This window comes from Blennius ocellaris (genome assembly GCF_963422515.1).
Source record: "Blennius ocellaris genome assembly, chromosome: 2".
NCBI classification, from domain to species: Eukaryota; Metazoa; Chordata; class Actinopteri; order Blenniiformes; family Blenniidae; genus Blennius; species Blennius ocellaris.
In genome coordinates, this window is record NC_137651.1 from 14,011,591 (window position 1) to 14,032,381 (window position 20,791).

General features: G+C 40.4%; 1 protein-coding gene across 1 annotated transcript in view; it reads left to right on the forward strand.

Annotated features, from left to right (window-relative positions):
• Positions 1-20,791, forward strand: part of veph1 (ventricular zone expressed PH domain-containing 1) — a gene marked incomplete at both ends in the record, with an annotated part of 71,071 nt that overhangs the window by 35,769 nt on the left and 14,511 nt on the right. The window contains 5 exons of the mRNA XM_080510112.1: positions 2,051-2,302; positions 4,702-5,081; positions 9,077-9,216; positions 10,151-10,285; positions 19,178-19,295. Coding sequence (XP_080366238.1) covers positions 2,051-2,302; positions 4,702-5,081; positions 9,077-9,216; positions 10,151-10,285; positions 19,178-19,295 — 1,025 coding nt within the window. The remainder of the gene's footprint in view (positions 1-2,050; positions 2,303-4,701; positions 5,082-9,076; positions 9,217-10,150; positions 10,286-19,177; positions 19,296-20,791) is intronic.

The window sequence follows — 20,791 nt, forward strand, 5'->3', positions numbered from 1 at the left end:
CTCGTCTATATAAGGTCCCACAGTTGACGGTGCATGTCAGCACAGTATCATCTCGAGGCACAAATCTGGTGAAGGTTACAGAAAACTTTCTGCTACTTTGAAGGTCCCAATGGGCTTAGTGGCCTCTATAATCTGTAAGTGAATGAGGTTGGGAACCAGCAGGACTCTTCCTCGACCTGGCCGGCCATCTGAACTGAGCGATCGGGGGAGTAGAGCCGTAAGGCCTCTGCATACTCCCCTAAGAACCCATGAGAACAAGAAGAAAAGTTCAGCTTCCACATGTTAACGAGCTGCAGCGCTCATGCAGCAGCGAGGTTACATGCTAAACATGATTAAAAGAAAACAGTCATTCGCGAGCTGGAACATGCATGTGCAGCAAACATCAGTGCCGGAGGTTCCGCAGTGTGGCGCCGAGATACTTCCTCCCGGACGGTTGGCACAGCCGAACCAAATTTTCTTCAGCCAGACAGAACTGGCCAAAGAAATTTTTTTTCGGACCAAGAACCTGTTGGTCACTCTGATCTGAGCTCCAGAGTTCCTCTGTGGAGAGAGGAGAACCTTCCAGATGGGCAACCTCTCAGCTGCAATCCGCCAATCAGGTCTGTATGGTCGAGTGGCCAGATGAAAGCCACTCCTTAGTGAAAGGCACATGGCAGACCAAAAGACAACTGGAGGACTCTCAGACCATGAGCAATAGAATTCTCTGGTCTGATGTGACAAAGATTGAACTGTTTGGTGTGACTGTCAGGCGTCACATTGAAAGAAACCAGGCACCCCGACAGTGAAGCATGGTGGTGGCAGCATCATGCTGTTGGGATGTTTTTCAGTGGCTTTTTGAATGCTTATGAATGCAGCAATATACAGAGACATCCTGGATAAAAAACCTGCACCAAAGCACCCGTGAGCTCAGACTGGAGTGACAGTTTCATCTTTCAGCAGGACAACGACCCAAAGCACACAGCCAAAGATATCAAAGGAGGCTTCAGGACAACTCTGCGAATGTCCTGAGCTCAGACTTGAATCAGATTGAACATGTCTGGAGAGATTTGAAAATGGCTGTGAACAGATGCTTCCCATCCAACCCAATGGATCTTGAGAGGAGTAGCAAAGCAGGAATGGGCCAAACTGCCCAAAGATAAGTGTGCCAAGCTTGTGGCATCATATTCGAAAAGACTTGAGGCTGTAACTGCTGCCAAAGGTGCATCAACAAAGTACTGAGCAAAGGCTGGGAATACCTATGTACATGTGATTTCTTTTCTTTTCTTTTTTTTTTTTTTAATAAATTAGCAAAAATCTCAAAAATGTTTTTCAAGTTGTCAATATGGATGTGTTGTGTGTATAATTGTTAGGGGGGGGTGTATTTAATGCATTTTGGAACAAGACTGTAACATAACAAAATGTTGGGGAAAAAACAAGTGAAATGCTGTAAATATTTTCCGGATGCACTGAAGATCACTGAAACACTTTTTTACATTTCTAATGTCTGATTCTGTCCCCCAGTGACTTCTGTCACATGTTGTTTTTAATTGGTGGGAACCATGAAAAGGGCTGCATAGAGGATGTCCCGTCAGGACACTGCGTGCATGCATTTGCGTGTTAATGTTCATAAGTTGACTAGGATTCATCTGGCTGCAGTGTGGGAGTCACACGCATAGCTCTCTGAAATAAGAACAGTGTGTGAAACACTGGAGGCTTCCAGAGGCTTTGCTTGAGGTCCTCTGGAGGGAAGATGGAGGGAACGAAGGATTGGGAGAGACATGCTGGTTTATTAGTGAAGGAGCAGGAGGGGGTGAGGACACGCAGAAAAAAAACAACGATAGGGCATGCAGAAGTCCTCTTCCATCAAACAAGTTGGAATATCTGAAGGCCTTTTATGGAAGAAGAAAAAAAAGGAAAAGAGGGGTAGAGGTCATGAGAGGTGGGTGAGAGACGGTCATCAACAAAACAGATGGACATGGGAGGTGAGAGGGGAAGACCGAAGAAAATGTGTCCCTTCAGCTCGATCTCACACTCCTGAAATCCCGCCTGTCTCTGTGTGTTTGTGTTGAAGGTTGGACGATGCGTGCCCGTCTCACCACGCGTCCCTCTCTTGTGGCGGAGCGGGAAGAGGAGGGCTGTCGGAGCAGCGGCTTCAGTTGAAGATCCAGGCCTTCGAGGAGAAACTGGGGGAGGCCGGCGAAGAAGAGGAGGAGGAGGAGGAGGGAGAGGAGGAGGAGGTGAAGGAAGATTCCTCAGTTCCCCAGCGACGGTTCAGCTTGAGCCAAGCTCTCAGGGAGGAGAGACGCGAGATGAGATTCAACAGGTCAGTTAGTATGTAGCATTAACATGAGCCTCCTGAGCAGCTACTTTAATCCGACTGGATAGTTTTACTTGTTTTTTATGAAGGACGGGCTGTTATCACTGTCACTGTGCAGCCAGGAAGATTGTATACGAGGCCATCTGTCAAGAAGACATCCTTCTGTGCCTGTTTATTGAAAACAATATTGTTTATTAAAAAGAAGAGAAGGAGACAGTGAGCACATGACTTGGTGGAGGGCTGTCAAATCCTCAAATAGTTCTCATGAAAATTCATCCAGATCAGGTTTTGTAAGAACAAGTTGACATTTTCTTTATGTTTAAGTGGGATTTTGGACTAAAACTAAGAAAAATGGACTTGTTTGTGTTTATAGCTTATTAAGCTACACTAACTGAAAATAGTTTGACATCCTCGGCATTATGGTCTTTGTAAAAAACACTGAACTCACAAAACCACCCTGTTTTTTTAATTACAGTAGGAATGGAGCTGAGTCCTATATTTTAGTATGTGAGGCACATTAAGCCAAGTTTACATCTCATACAGAACTTATATTGAATTTTTTTTAACCATTCTTCTCATTTTCTGGTTTCATTGAAATCAAAGAGTTGAGTCTGAAATTTTTTATCCAACACTGTAACGTTTAACAAATAAAACCTAAAGTGATAGAAGCAAATAAGCATTTTTATAAAATACCATATCATTCAGTGATTCTCAGTTTGAGGCACTGGACTGCACACAGGGTACACGTATTGACCCTTGTTCAGTCTTATAAAAAACAAAAAAACAAACAAACAAACTACAATAGGCAAGAGAGAATAAGAATTGGGTTTCGTAGTAATCAAACAACTGATCTATTGTGGTTGGCTGGACGTATTTACTCTGTGGGGGAGAAATTGCAGAAGCATGCAGTGTAAAAAGAAGCTAATATTCGGGTCTGTAACTTTGGTTTATGACTCCACACAGAGTCATCTGAGGACTATGTTGAATAACAAATCTGACTTAAAGAGAGTCTACTTCTCAATTTAAAGGACTTGATTCACTGGCAACATAGTGATGCCTAATGGCAATAATAAGTTTGAAGACATACTGAGAATTAATGAAGACAGAGAACTGTTACCCAACGCAGGTTGTACATGGCCTTTAATTTTAGGAAGACAGTCTGTAGGGGATCCAAGGAAAAAATGTTGGGAAACACTAGGTTATGAAGTACTTTAGTCCACAGTGGGCAAAGTTGACTTATGCCCGTGTCTATTGTTACATGAAAACACAGTGTCTACCGGCTACAGCCACAGAAGCCCCAGAATCCATGTCTCATGGTTATGTCATATGTGTTGATCTCCTTTTATTGTCTGAGCCAATCCTGGCTGGATAAGCAAAGCCTGCAGTTTCAGTTTTCCATCATGTTAGCAGTTTTCTTTTTACTGTTGGGATATTTTAAGATTATTTGCTTTGTTATTAATTGTTTTTTTCACATCAGTTTTAGTTTATCTTGTTGTTTTACTCCCGACAACAAACTGGTTGTTGCTCTCAATTTGAGTAAATGCTTAAAAAAATTGGATGTCACGTCGATTTATTTAGTTTGATGTTTAATCTTGAATTGGAAACTCTTGTTTCAGTCTTTTGTCTCATGTGCTCTTGTCAATGCAGGAAACTGGATTGCACTGTCAACTGTGATTGCTGCCTAATGAATTAACAAATTCATATTTTCTTCAAAGATCAATCAAGGAAACCCATGAGGAATAATTGTTTGAGTGGGGGAATAAACAGTGTCTTAGAAACTGAGACTTTCCGTCTCACTTCAGGCTGTATTGAAAAGTAACAAAAAAAGCCATTAAGCAAAAGGGTAAATGTTAGAAATGTTGGATTTACTGGTCTCAGTAGCAATGCCACTGAGGAGTGCATGATGAAGCAAGAGTACGGAATCCTTTCATAAAACATTAACAATGCCCAAATGGTAAAAACTGCTATTTTCTTTTCAGCAGTAAATTGTATTCAATCAAAGTTAAACGTTATTTGAAGACGATTTCTATGTTTAGTAAATTATGTGCTTGAGCCTGTAATCCTCCAGTGACGTTCTCTTCTTCAGACACACAAAAAGTCCAGAGAATTCAAGGATTAATCACAAAAATTACAAACTTTTCAAATTTTCAGTAAAGATCAAGCTACTGCTAGAAGAATTGCCATTGAGCCGATGGAATCAGGTGACCTGGAGTAGTTCATATGTGTCGAAGGATGTTTTGCTCCTTATCCAAGTGGTGTCTTCGGTTCACGCTTATGATCTGATTCACTCTGCAGTTTTCAATCCTATTACTTATTATGTGCTCCAATGAAGCAGGACTGGAAAATAGAGGTATAGAGAATATTTTAACAGCATTTTTCCTGTTGTCATTTTGTTGTCTTTACAGGTCAAAGAGTCTTGCGCTCCATGCTGTGCGTTCACGCTCAATCAACTCCGACACGGGGGAGGATGGCGAGGCCGTGGAGCTCAGTATAGACAACACCTTCTCCTCCGCTTTGGCCAATCCAAACTGCAAGAACCACCAAGACGCATCACCTCCTGAGAGGAAAGTGGCAGGTGACCGCCCCCCAACCATCACCATTCCACTGGACAAGCCACTGAAAGAGACTGAGAGCAGTCTCAGTGGCGGGAAGGACATAGAGAAGGAGGCGCAGGGGGAGGCGGACAGACTCTTCATCCATCTACGAGACAACATGGCGGCTATCAGGGAGTTCTGCAAAGGCATGGCGCAACAGATCCCCATACCTGAGCAGTGTGTGATGGAAGGTAATGTGAGAGCGGCTGAGAACAAGGACTATACATCGTCAATGTTATCAGTATTCAATAACATAATATTACTTGGGTGATATAGTGTAGTAGTAAGCAGAGAGAGGCAGAGGCAGGGTTTATTTAACCTGCTGAACCTGAAGGAGACGACTGTCAGAGCGACTGGGCTTGATTAATGGTGTGGTATGTTTATGCCTCCTCTTCACCTCTCTGCGTCTCACACACACACACACACACACACACACACACACACACACACACACGCACGACTGCGGCCTTGTGTGGTAGAGAATAAAACTTTTATTCGTGTTTCTTAAGCTCCTGTTGGAAGGAGATTAATGTTTCTCAGTGGGACAATTTGATCGAAATATTTTAATCCCATCTGGAGGATATAAGTGTCTTTTGTTCCTCCAACCTTTAGTGCTGAATATCTGTGTATGCTTATTTCTTCTTGCATGTTATATCATGAACAGACACCATGCTCATGTATCTTGTGTATTTGTGTGCAGCAGTAATGACAAAGTCTGTGGGATTTTTCTCCTCTGGAATATCTTTGCCGTGACCCCCTCCTGTAATTTGGCACAGGCTCTTCTAAATGACGTCAGTGCAGTTACAGGGATGCACATTCAATATTTCATCACCATTATCCCTTATTAATCCCATTTAAATTATGTCTTTTAGGGGGCATTTGACCCTGAGTTGACACATAAACAATACACTTCAAGTGAGAGTAGCCTTTATTTACCGCTGGCCTTCTCTCCTGCTGAGCGCCTCCTGGGTTTACAGATTACACAACACAGTGTGGAGGAAGAGACACAAGACAGGAGAAACTTTGTTTGATATTCCATGTTTGTAATTGGTTTAAATATTACATAATACAACAGAAGTCAACAAAGAAGTCATGTTCAGCATGCTGGATCAATTAAAGCAGGGCTGAAGGGAAAAGCTGGTAATATTTTGTTCTTAAAGCTAACTAAACTGCATGCAGATTTTCTATCCATGTCTACACCTTTTACTTTCAGATTGCACAATTTCGGCAGCACAATCATTTAAAACCAAGAAACTAAAGTTGAGGTAAAAAAGTGTGTTTATGAGAAATATTTAGACCTTTGGATTTTGTGTTTTAATAAGCTTCAATGATAACAGAAAATACAAGGATAAATTCAGGTTCATGGAATTAAATACAAAAACAGGGATGTGCAGGAAGAACATGTAAGTTCTACATAGAAAAGCCCTTAAGCCAAGACCTGACCCTGTGCACAACTACTGCACTGCGTGGCCCCACAGCCGACTCATAATAATAGTAGGCAAACCTATAAAAGCCTCAAAAAGATGAAACACATGACAAGTTTTTATCATTCATTCTTATTTTGACAAATATGACATTTTGTTGCATTCATGCATTAGCTTAACTGCAGAAAGCAGCAAATGCAATTACAGATTATCTCCTCTGGTTCCTGCTATGATGTAAAGTCTGGGGTTTGAGCACTTAGGGGCAAAATGTCCTGGAACTAATTTGTTAATGGACAAATTAATCAATGTAAAGAAAATGGGGATTGTTTTGAGGTGGGCTGGGTCTGTATGTTTGGTTTCATCCGTACAACATAATTGCATCTGAGGGAAAACAGATGAGTGGTATGCATACATGATATGTATGCAGGAAGAGCATGTAATATGTGGGCGCAGTCCTGTGGACGCACATAGATACGTTAAAGCTGCAATGTCAGCAGGGAAACTGAAGTTCAAGCAGTTCATGAGGAGGATCAATGAAAGGAGAAACCAAATACATCTCAACCTAATCTAATCCATTCTTAAATTTCTCCCCAACTCCTTTTTTTTCCCACTATTTGGGGAAGTGGTCTTTTATTTTTCAGTCATGTCTAATACTTTTTTGTTTATTTTCAATTTTTCAATTTGACTTGCTCCACTTGAATTAAATCTTCACTGCCATCTCTTTGCGGCTCTTGTCATCAACTTCCCTAGTACTGAGTCAGTCTGTTTAACTTGATCCAGCTTTGATCCAATCTTTTGTACCTGCCGTGACTGGAGGGAGCTGCAGCCTGACCCTGCTAGCATTCCATAGGATGCACCTTAAACAGGTCGCCAGTCCCTCACACCTCAAGGCAATTTACTCACCAATCAACCTAATAAGCTTTGGATTGTGGGAGAAATCCACACAGGTCGAACATGCAAACTGCACATATCAGCTCCTCCCTGCCTGTTCAATATATTGCTTATGGTAAACTGATGAATACAGAAGTTCAACTGCATCAATGACTACTAGAGAGTTTCCTAACTGCAATATTATACTCAATGATCATTTGTCCAGACTGCTGACTAACTGATTTATTTCAAGATTACTTTATGACCTGTTCAAGTTTATTGCAAATTAACTTTTTTTTCCCCCTTTTCAACCTTACAAAATATAAAAATTTGAGTTTTGTTATAAGTCAAAAGAACTCTTCACCTGACTGGATCTCAGACCTCGTTTCATTTATCAGACTTCAAGTTTAAATGACAGTCATGATTTCTTTTCCTTTTTTTTTTTTTGTGGGGCTGTAAATATTTATTTTCTGTTTCAATATTTTTCTGTTATTTAACACAGGCTTACCAGTGTGCTCTTGAGTGCACACTAAAACAGAAACACTCATAATCTTTAGTTTATCTTGTGTTGATTAAACATTGCCAAGCAAGTGGTATAATCTTTAACCTTTTAGAAGTTAACAAAAGGATCTTTTAGGAGCTGCTTCATAAGTAAACAAACCTTCTACAGTTATCAGCTCACAGCCTATTGATGATGATTGCAGTGGATATGAGACATGATATGTTGACAACAGATTAATTACAAAACAATAAACATGCTTTTACAATAACCCAGGATGATGTAGGTTTGTTAGATGGACTCTTACTTCATCTTAGTCCAAAAGTTTACAGAAATTATTCAAACTACAGAGAGGGTAAAGGGTGTGTGACTGAATGCCAAGTTTGTGACTTCAGTGTTCTGGTGTGTCTCTGGTTGTTCAGCGGCCGCTGAGAGCCGTAGGAGTAACCCTCACCGGCGCTTCTATTGATTCTGCAACAACTAAATTCCCTTTGCTCATAGTCTGCTGGGATGAGCTCCAGCACCCTGTCACCCTAAATTGGATAAAACGATATGGAAACAGGTCACTGCAATGGGTCACCCACCAAGACCCTTACTCTTGCAATGCGTCATGGGAGCCACGCAGCAGCTGCCTGCCGCACCTCGTGGGTTAAATGCAAAGGACATATTTCATTGTGTCGTGTGAAATACAAAGGTGTCTTCGTCTTATACATCTTATAGACACAGCGGTTGGTGACCACTGCTTTAAAGGGGATGCATATTGCTGCGGGAAAACCATTAGAAAGTGAATTTTCCATAAATAAAAAAGGAATCCCCCCCCACAATACTTTCTACGTCTACTCTCACTCTGTTCGATCACATCTATGAAGAAAACTTCCATGTATTTTTTTGTTTTTTGTTTTTTTCTGTATCGACCAGATGGCTGATAAGAGGCAATGAGAGCTTGTCATGAGGAACATGACTTTGCCAGCAAGCGTTAGAGTGGAAATTCAGCTGTGGTGAATAAAAAGAAAGAATCTGGACCAAATGTACCCAAATGAATCACATAAAATCCATTTTTACATGCTTGTCATACGGTGAAAAACTTGTGCCAAAAGAAACTGTCTTTTCATGTTCATCATCCCTCCAGTGACGACAATGAGCGCATGACCTCCACATGGTACACATAAATAGTTGTCCCATTACTGGTTTCTTCACTACGAGCCAGACAATTGTGGAAATTACTGTGCGAAAAAAGATGACGAGACTCGGCATCCTTGCATGCTATGAATCACTCTGTAAATATGTTCCCAAGGCGACACAGGTCCATATGTAGAAGAGGCAGAACATTGTGAAATGGGTGTTAGAACAACAGTCTTTCAGTTTTCTCTTTTTCTCTGTGTTTCTGCGACAGATTCCAATCGAGGCTGTGTGGCCAAGCTGTCATTCTCTTGTCCTTTGAAGGGACACTACTGTCTGTACGCCAAGTCCAGTTTCAACCTGACCAGCCGACAGCCTCACCTCTGGATTCACATCATGCTGCTGCATCTACAGGTGCGCCCAAACACGCAGCCATTAAATCTCCACTATAATACAGGAAGCAAGTTGCAATTTGTTGTGGGAGACAGTAGATCCTCCCTCCATTTGGTCTATTCATGCCCCTTCTACTGTATTTTGTTTCATCATTCATTCTCATGCAGTGAGTAAAACTACTTTATCAGCTGAACAAAACACATCAAATATATATAACTGAAGAGTCTTGCCACACAAAGCTGCTACCTCCCATGCATCAAGAAATTAAGAAACCAAGCTATAAATGTAGGTTTAATGCCACATTTCCTGTATTTTCACAATTAAAAATATAATTTCTGATCTACAGGCAAGGACTGACATTTTCTGACATGCGCTTGTTAGATGTTTTTACTTTAAAAGTGAACGCTATAACAGGTTTCGGTTAATTCTCTGAAACCTTCCACTAACTAAAGCTTTGTGTTTTGATAGAAATGATAGTAATTCATTTTTAGAGAGGACATCTCTATGTTTTCCTCCATCATTTCTTCTCATTTTTATCTGAAGTGCCCACCTTTGTCACAAATTGCACGCAGACTATGCCTCACAATAAATTAAGTTGTTTGTAGTTTTAGGCATTAAACGATCTATCTTAATTCTGGGTTTTATATTTTGATTGCCTTGATTTGTGTGGAACAATACAAAAAGCCATACAATTAAATCTTTAAAGTCTAAATCAAAAATACACTGATTTAGAAAGATGTTTTGCTAATTTTTGTCAACATGGAAAAAATGTATAGCCAAGAATATACAATAAGTTCTTCAGTCTATCAAAAAAAAAAAAAGATTCTTTATTGGGGTTTTTTCCCCTTCGTGCTCCAATTTTTCCCATCCACATCCAAACTATATAGATCTGCTTCGCATTAATTTAACTGGTTGTTCTCTTGCTGTTTTTTATTTTCTCTCCTCTTCTGACCAGAATAAGTCCAGTGTCCCACTGTGCACCAAGGATGAGTGTGTCCAAAGACTGGCTTCTCTGTGGGCGAAAACGCAACTTAAAGGAGCTCACAGCTTCTCCATGGCCATGACACAGCACACCACCCCACACAGGAAGGTACTGGGCCACAGTGTGGTTTCTCGTAAAATCAATCCGTCTCCCAGCAGAAAATGAAGTCACTCGCTGTTTAAGAAAAAAAAAAAAGAAAAGAAAAAGAAACTTTTGTTTGAACGTGAAATGCATTAGCTGGACATTTTTGTATACAAGGTCTGCTTGCACCCCTGTACCTCACCTTTATTGGGTCTCTCTCTGTACGTTTGTCAAAGACTCTGTTTTGGGCAAAGCCAAGAAGCAAAATGAGCATCTGTATCAGTAGATTTCTCTATTTGGATGTGTGCGCTGTCCCACACTCTCCCTTTTCCATAATGTGACGAGCTAAGTGGTCATTGGGAAATAATTAGACCCACAAAGAAAACACAGCTGCCATGCGTCTCCCCGCGACACATGCGCATTTGGCTGTGATGAGAGGGCCTTGCTATGGTTACCATATGGAGCCCGAACATACCGGTGCACATGTGCGCACACGTGCACACACCCGCTCACTCATAAACAAGCATATGTGCGCGTATGTTTTTACACGGGACTGACAGCTATAGCAGGTCGCTCATGCGGTTCATGGAGAGGTTATTTTGTCCCGTGTTTATTCACATGCACTGTCAACTAAAAATTCTCCACACCACAGGTGTTGGAATAGCATTATGAAGCATTTCATTTACTCCAAAAAGGAGAGCAGATTCTCTTATTAAAGCTGTGTGAACATACTGGCAGTATGGCCTCGCGACATGATAAAGGTTCTATTAAAACGTGTTTCATATTCAGATCGTGTCTCAGTTCAATATAAACCGGATTTTTTTTCCCGTTATTACAGCTGATCTTATGACGTGTTCTTGAGTTTCCACATTAAGTTTCGGCAGCTCATATTTTATCTTCATATCATTGTTTTTGGATGACTCACTTCAGGCAGCTGTGAGCCAGGCAGCAGAGCAGGCCATCCTCTACCCTTGTGGTTAAAGTTCTGGGAGCCACAGTGTGTAGACACCACTGTGACTTGCCTCCAATGGTGAATGTCTTTGCGTAAAGTGTTTTGAGGTGTATTAATGGATAGAGAAGCCCCCTGTTAGTAAAGTACATTGAACATTTTGACCATTTAAATCACATAAGAGCAGAATTTGAGACAATGAATGTATATTGTGATTGTAATGTACATTAATTAGTCACTGGGCTCCACACAGGGGTGACCTTCTCGCTGTGGCTGTAAACTGCAATGCCATAAAGAAGTCTGTGTGTTGATTTGTTAGTCAGTTACCTAAAGATTGAGTTCAGCTCAGGCACCGAAGCTGCTGGGTAGTTGGCAGGGCGTGTGTGGCCTGGGATTTATTTCATCATTTTAAAGCTTTTACGAACATTCCCCTCTATCAAGATTTGCTCGCTCTTAATGATTTCATGCATTTAATGTCTGAACCAAGGTTTCCAGAAGGAAGGGGCAAACAATGTCAGAAAAACACTAAATCGTTGTTACCACAAAAACAAATTATCCACAACACTGTGCTCTGACATTAAAAAGTACTTCTTGTGAGACATGTGCAGGGTGTGGCAAACACTATATTTAGTACAAAATGTTTAGTTTGTCTGTTTTTGCTCGTGAGTCCGTTCAGTCCCATGAGCACATGATTAAAAGACGAGATTTTACAGGGCCGAAACAAAGGTTTCAACCTTTCTTCCCCTGCATGTGTACTGCATTTCCTTTATCCCCATTTCTTTCTCCATCAGGCCTGCAGCTTCGCTCCCTTCACCGTCAGCCAATCAGAAACACATGTCGTTGACAACAAGAGAAGAGATGTAAGGAGAGCTAAAGCTGTTACATATATGAGACAGGAAAGGTTGCCAATTATATCAGTACCGACAGGGAGATTTAAAGGGAGACTACAGGACTTTACAGGGCTTCGGTGATTTAGGAAAGACTTATGTTCGGCTTCCGACAAGTCACTCTAGTCCTTTTATGACGGGGAGAAAATGGAAAGGTGGTGGGAGAGAGGATGAGAAGGAGGGAACGGACAAAAGTGAGATTCAAAAAGAGGACATGGGCTGAGAAAGAGACGATAGATCAAGCAAAAAAATTGCTTTAAAGGTAGGAAATGGTTAAAACTAGGTTCAAACATAATGAGTGGAGAGAGCTTTGCCATCACTTCATTTATCACTTGAACAGCCAGTAACAAGCAGGAGGGTGGGGTGGCTGGCGTGGAGGGCATTCAGGAGGAAACGGGCAAAAAAAACATACAGACGTGATTAAAATGAAGAAGGAAATGGAAAACGTACAGAGAGAAGAGAATGGGTGGGATGTACTGAGGAGATCAGATCAAAAAGAAACTCCTCAGATTCTTAGAGCAAACACATGTAACTGAGCCCACGTCGACAGGTTGGAGACACATAAGTGATTAAAGCTGAAACGAAAGCATGAAGGGCACAGAGGAGACACAATGGATGCATGATGAGATGCAGGTGAAGAAGAAATAAAGGACGAGAGGATTAGAAAGAGCAGGAAGGAGTAAAGCCTGTTGAAACGAGAGCGCGGATTACAAAAGATTATCTTCCATAGCAAAAGAAGAAACGTGGAGATTTTGATGAAGTGCTGTGAAATCTGAATTGGTGGAGTTATGTTCAAATGTTGTGAAGTGTGAGACAAGAGGGGAGCTCATCGAAATGGACTCTTAACAAAGATTTGACTTTTTTTCCGTCACTTGGCCCAGAGACAGGAGCGCTTGTTGATACAACTGAGGTGGAGATAAAGCTTAATGGAGGGAGCGGAGAGAGGAAGGCGGGAGATAACACAGAGCTGAAGACGGGGCCGAGGCTGTGATCAGATAAAGATGTTTGTGGACGAAAACAGAAAAGATGGGGGATTGGCTGAAGACTCTGCCCGTTTAAAATATCCATTTTAATGTCAGGACCCCTGTCATACATTGAAGCCCACACCTGAAGATGAATGCGAACCGAGACCGAAGTCTGGTTCCTGTTTATTGTCTTATTTCATCGAGCGCTCTCTTCTCACCTTCCCGTCATTTCGTTCCGGATAAAGTTCAGTTACTTTTATCAGTGGATTTTTAGATATTTGAACTTCAGTTGGGTATTGTTTTTCCATTTTAGTTGAAACATTAGATGTCAAATCCTTCTTCCTCCTTGCGCTCTTCAAACGGGCTCCTTACTTGTCCTCACCTCTATGGAGGGATATAAGCGACGTAATAACAGAAGCTGATTGTGTAAAGAACAGGTCAGTTTGTAATATGAACAAAAAAAACACCAGCAGTAAGGTCATCTATTTGGGTTTCATCAAAAAATACTGATCCAAATTGGGATCTTGGAATAGGAATTACCAATACATAGATGACATTGAATTCAAATAAAATAAAATAAAATACTATTTAACATCTTTGTGTCATATTTAGAAGCTTCTTCTGGTGCAGTTCAATCCATCCAAGTGAATGGAGTCACTTGTCAATCACAGAGAGAAAGACAACAACACACTTAAAATCCCATCGATGGACGATTTAAAGAGACCAGTTCGTAGTAACGCATAGGCATGGGTACCTTTTACATTTGAACCAATATCTGGTACCTGGGAATTGATACGGGTTCTCAACAGCACTGATTTTCATGTGTGTTTGTTTGTGATCATGTGTTTATTTGTTTAATAATAAAATTTCCACATTTTTCAATTTAACATATTAATCCTCGTTTGCACGCAATGATGCGTTCAAGTCCGGCTCTGAAAATCACCCACTGTTCCACTCCTCACAGTCACACGGATGCGTCGAGGCTCTGAAAACATGGTACCGTTTGATTTTACGTGAATCGGTACGTGAATCGGTACGTGACAGTACCGACGTAAAAGTACCAAACTTGTGACTTTACCCGGAGAAAACCCATGCATGCACAGGGAGAACCTGCAAACTTCCCACAGAAAACTCTTGGATGTCTCTCACCACTCCGCCCTCTGTTGTAATCGACCATGTGCACTTTTGTTCCTGCATCTTGATCGAATTATAATCCAACAGCACTGATAAAGAGAGCCCGGTAGAGATGGAGGTGAGAGAGGGGGGCGGTGGATTGAAAGGGGTTACATGAGGACAGATAGATTAAATTAACAATCACATAATCCAGCTAATGTTTCCTCATCTCCTTATTGAATCCTCCTTTCCAGTTGGGATGAATCAAGCACGGGGTCATGTTCAATTCTTCAGGCCTTTTGTCACAGTGACCTACATGATCATTCGATCCATGCGCCGATCATTTGTCTGCATCAAAGGGCCCACCGGCGCCACTGAGGTCGCAGACATGCACACACACACACACACACACACACACACACACACACACACACACACAGTAGTAATAGCGTTTCCTGGTAATGGACACCGGAGGCGAGTTTGTGCCATCTTACTCACTTTTTCTTGTTGGTGATTCATTTCTGATGCTGTTTTGTGGCAGATTTAGTCTTTTACACTCTGAGTGTCTGTTGCTCAACATCTGACTCACAGACTCTTTATTGTATTTCTGTCTCCTTTTTTTTTTTTTTTTTTTGTTGCTTTTTAGAGTTTTTGCTTTGTAATCGGTAAACAATGTCACAGTTATTTGAAATGCATCAGCGTTTGATCAGGTGGAAAATTCAAACAAATGTCCCTTTCTGTTGCTTGTGAAAGCCAGAACCGGATGCAGGATATCTGCAAATTACATAGTGATTCAGTGTGACTTGGTGGGAGGCGAAGATTCCTGCTTGTTAGCCTCAAGGAGCAACATTCAGTTCAAGCAGCATCATCATTCATCAGCTGAAAAATCTTATTCTTTTTTTTAAATTAACATGACTCAGTCTTTTTTTAATTAACTGTTAAAAATGAAGTTTATTTTGTGCTGTTAAAATAAATGCTGATGGAATAATGTAAAAGCAGCACATAAGCTCATTAATGTGATGCATATTTTATAGGGAAAGATTTGCACTTCTTTCATCAAGTTTCTGAAAGTGTGCCTTTGAAAATAAACAGATACTCAAATATTGCAGTTCACATATTACACGTGTCTAATTCAAGTCTGCAGGTTGAATATAGTCCTCCACTTTTAACGTGGTCCTCAGACTGTTTGAAATGGATATAATGTCATCAAAATACAAGTCTATGCTGCTGTAAAGTCACCATGAACTACAGTTCAAACAATGTCTATTGATTTTACAACTTCTTACCACTGCTAAATTGGCAAAAACTGTTTTTTGAGTTGAAACAAGGGATTTGCTTAAAAAAGATAAATGAATGTCTCAAAATCTTCAAGAAGTTATAAATAGATGTGGAGGGAATTTGATGAAGGATGAAAAGGCTAATCAACTAGCACCAGATTGTTTTACAATTAAATCTCATATTCACGTAGTTATTCTCTTTTAAGGTTAGATCTTTGATAGAGCAATGTTTTATTGACCTTAAAATGAAAATATTCATGGCTGAAGTAACCTTCACTATTGATCCACATTGACAGTGTCCCTCCACTTTCTGGTACATTTATGTTTATTTTTGATAGCCCTATGTTTATTACTCTTTATTTAATGAGGAACATTGCTATTGAGATCCTTTCAAAAAATCCTGGTCAAAAAAAGTGACTAAGAAATAACTATATTTTGACTTGAATAAACAGTCAAAGAGACTGTAATTTAACGGTGTATTAGAATGGAGTTACATTCATACAGCCCTTTGATCACATCTATAATATTCATGTACCCTTGGTGAAAATAACATCCTGGTTCAGTTCCTCATTTCTCATTATGAAACATTACAATTACTTCTTTGCTTGATGAATAGCCTTTTTTTCTCTTACCTTCTCTTTGTAAGACCGGTCCATTATTCCTATGTTCTGTAGAGAGACACTTTTTTTCAAAAGCCACAGGAAACACTTCATGGATTCTTGTTTTCAAAATGGCCAACGCTCATGATACAAAGCAGATATTCTTCTGTAAGATGAGAGGAGTTTCATTGTTGTTACCATTTGGGAAATAATCCTGTCACGTTGACGGTATGAGGATGCAATGAGATGTGACATCAGTCACTGGTTTGTGCTGGAGAAAGTTCACAGTTTATAGTTTATAGTTGACACCATCCTTTCTTATCAGCGCCAGGAGCCAAATTATGCGAACAGAGCCGATATTGTAGCCGAGTACAAACAATAAATGATGTAATTTTGCTGGATGGTAACCTGTATGGATCTTATTAGTGTAACTCTATATTCACAAACACAATAGAGTTGCATGTCTGCAGGGGGGAGAAAAGAAATCAAGTTTATTCATTGAACAGAAACTCCAGAAGTCGAGATGTCAGAGCAGTGAGCTCCACTGACTTCAGACCCTTCTGTGTCTTCATAGCTTATTTTTTATGTTACCATCACCATTAGTATAGAGGACCTTATGACAGACTGAAAGAAGAGACACACTTCCCCACAAATCCACTAAAACTATTGAAATTTCCTGAAACTATAACTGTAGAAGGTGAATCCTCAAATTGTATGCTGGAAAAATAGCAATTTCTCTACAGCTGGTGTATTAGGATTATAATAGCATTAATGATAATCATCCAAAAATACAAAAGCAAACTACTCATAAGTGCTAGTTTTGTGTTTTTAGCTTACTTTAAAATATTTTTGAAGTCTTAAAGTCATAACCTAAAGTGTCCATATTTATACAAAACCCCTAAATTTACTAGGAGTGCCATCAAAATGTAAACTATAAATTGCTGTAATCTTAATTATAGCTATTATACATATATAATATATTTTTCCTTTCGTACCTCGATTCCAGATTCTTCATTAATCATGCTGTGGAGTGCTCTATTGTGCAGCACGTCTCCTGAGGATGCTTCGTCCCTTGCACCCTGTGAGAATATTAATGTCGGTGTAAACCTTCTCACTGAGTCACACATGGTCCTGGTTTATCGGTATCCGCAAGTGAAGCCCTTTCACCTCAGTTTTTGTTTTTTTTTCTTTTGCCTTGTAACAACACAGAGAAAGCTCTGACACATGAAGAAATCTGAATGAACTCCCACTTACTCAGTCACATTTATGTTAATGACCTGTTCAGTGTTTGTGTGTGTTCTGAAATGAGGGTGTATGTACACATGGGAAACTACTCATATATATATTATTAAAAAAAAAGCTCTTACATCAACATCCTCGCTCATTAACATCGAGAGGAAGAGGGCAAAAGGTCCAACCAACTAGTAGCTGAGCCACCACAGCTACCGGTTTTCCTTACAATCATTTACATTTGGCTCCTACTGCAGGTTTCAAGTGAAGGTCTCTGCAGGTCTCTGCAGGTCTCTGCGATCAAAAAAAAAAATATATAGCTTGCTTTGTTTGAACATTGCAAAAATTAGTGCAAGACAAATGATGAGGAGATGTTTATCTGAATTAAATTACAGCAATCACATGAAGGAGCATAAGATAATAATATCCTACAAGGTTAGGGTTCGAGATTTTACACACACACAGGAGGAAAAATGCTCCTTTGTCATAAAGACTAATGACAGTAATCCATCATCTCCTTGTTTTTCCTCCGTACCGACATGAGAGAAATATGCATTATCTCAAGGGTTTAAGTGTCACCGGAGTATATTTGTGTGTATTCAAGGAGAAGTATAACGCTCACCATGTGCAGGAGGTCTTTAGAGATTTCTAATGGGGGTCTAGATTTCCATTGCTTTCTGTTATGACAGTGCTGTTTTCAGTGTGCAGCAGTCCATGCTGGCAATGCGGAGCTTTCAAGAAGCTACCTTCTAATCTTGATTCATGGTTTCCACATCCACGCATGCTCAGTATCGCACAGTGATGCAACATAGAGAAAGGCATATAAGCCTCCTCAGGATATTTCTTTGCGATAAAAGTCCTGTGCAGTGGACCTGATATGCGTAGACTGGCCCGCAAACCTCGACACATGGCTGAAGCCTGAATCCAAGGTGACATGGGATGTGTTGCATTCTTCTGTCAGTGCTTTCAATTAGCAGATCTTTAAGGAAAACTTCCCCAGTTCAGCTAATTCAGCAACAAGATATTCACTGCAATGGTACAGTTTATTTTTACTCATATATCTGCTGTGCGTTTGCTTTAATTACAAATTTTAGGCTGCACTGGGAGCGGGCAGATAACTTGTTTTTATGGATAAAACAATCAAATAAGCTCTCGTGCAAAACCACAAGTGGAAAAGCCATAATTACCCTGCACAGTGGTGATTAGATCCCAACTATCCTGCAAGAGCAAACAGAATTCTGCTTTTTTAAGTGGAAGCTAAACACAGTTCAGAATGGCGTCTTCCATCTTTTATCAAGATGTGAAGAAGTATGACAAGGGATTGCGAGTAAGTATGAGTCAAACGCATGTGTGGTATATACCTGCAGAGCCTCCAATAGCAGGATCCTTTACTTCCCCACCTGGACCCAAGGAGGCCAGTAGAATGAACATTTAACTGATATTATTAAAGTAGGGACACTGAGTGGCTCGGGAAAATGATGGGAAGAAAGATGACTTGACCAAAACAATAAAACCAAATGAATAAAAGGGCCTTTCCTAATCGCTAAAAACATTAACTTCAATGTGATTGTTTTAATAATGGTTTTCTATCTCTCATGAGCCACCAATAATAATTCTTCATTTGAGGAAAGTCTTTATAAGCAAACTGTGTAGATTTTCTGTTTTGCCTCCGTGCCACAAAGTAAAATATAGAAATAAATAGTGGATCTAAGATCTATATCCATCTTTTTATGCTCAATTTTCTACACCTGTGTCATGTTTGTATGGTGACGCTGGTTACACAACCCCTGTTTTTCCTGACATTTCCCGCTCACAGTGTTCGAATGTGGCCCATAAAATCTAAAAATGGTGTGTTGTGTGTGGTGGGTGGTAACTTCATCTGTTTCCCTCTGTTTTCAGGACCTGGACAACCTCCAGATCCAGCTGGAGGAGGTGCGTTTCTTTGACCTGTTTGGATACAGTGAGGGAGAAGGAGGCTGGCTCTGCTTCATGTGCAACAACCCTGAGAAAGCCACAGGTAAACACACACACACACACACAGAGGAGACATGGATGAAATTAAGGGATGAGATGGCATTATCTAAAAATTGCTGCCTCATGCTTTCAAAAACAACCTCAATATACATCGGTGCTTGTTCTTATCAGCCACCATCAAATTACTCACTTAATCCCACCATGGTTTTCCCTGAATTGCTGCTTGAACCGTTTTCTTCTATAAACAAAGTGGTTAGCCCGTAAAGATGGACGGCAAGATTGCTTTCTTACGTGTTGTCGTCTCACCACCTCTCTGGGATGCTTTTTGGGGAATTTTCACTCGATATGCCTTCAAGGGAAATAATCTTTTCCCAGAACAAGTTCAAGTGAAGCAAAGAGCAGCTCTTATTAGACTGGCTTCCAGCCTGATTTTAGTTTTATGAAGGGTCACTGGATGCAGTCAGTCACTGCCATTATGGCTCAGTCAAGATTAGATTACGTTCAACCTTCACTGGAGTGAGATTTGGAGTAAAGACCAAATCCCAAATTCACATTCAGTTCACTGTTATTGTTCATATGTCTTATTTGTTTTAGTTCAACTCAGATTGTTGATACTATTCTATTCAATCATGGATCTGCTGTACTACTTAGTCCAGCTTAAGCTTGAACATAGTAGAGCTGATCCCAGCTAACATTGTATAAAATAAAAGTTACACTCCAGACCGGTTATCGTCCTTCACAGGGCAAACACAAAGAAAAAGACAATCACACACACTCTCATTCATACTTACACTCAGTTTAGAGACGCTGGATCACTTGATACACTATGAGAGAAACCCGTAATACCGATGTACGCACTGTGGGAAAGAAACATCCCAGACCTGGAATCAAACCAAGAATAATGTAGTTGTGAGGTGAAGGTGCAAACCACTAAACCCTCTGCCCCTGGAATCTGTCATTTAATTTAAAGTACTTATAAACAATTTCAGTTTTAGTTATTAATAAGAAATCAATCAGGCTTTCAGGAAGTTCAAGACAAGCCAAACATGTTTCTCTTTATTGTTGTTTTTCCAGTCTGACTAAAGGAAATAAACAGTGAGTAGCTGAGTAAATTTACATGTCGAGTCGTAAATATCAGTCTTAAAGTCTACATCTTTCTCTTTATTGCCTCACATTTGAGCAGTTATATAACATGTTTGATGTTAGGTGCAGATGTGCTATAATGAAGAAGCTGAGAGGGGAAAGCGAACGGAGAAGAAAAAAGATAAAAAAGTACAAACGACCTCGCTTCGGATGAAGAAGAAAGTGAAATGTCACTAACAAGCAGCTTATAAAACCTCCTCTCCATACATGGACATACTGTTTCCAGACTCTGGTGTTTGATGACGGGTAATGAGGAATCAGCAGGTATTTCCCAGAAAGTTAAAGCCAGAAGCAGGAGGATGTTTGTTGGTGGAAGGAAGCAGGCACACGGGGTGCAGTTAAAGTTTAGTGTGCTCATATGTGTGTCTTCATTGATATTTATTTGCTCTGGAGAGA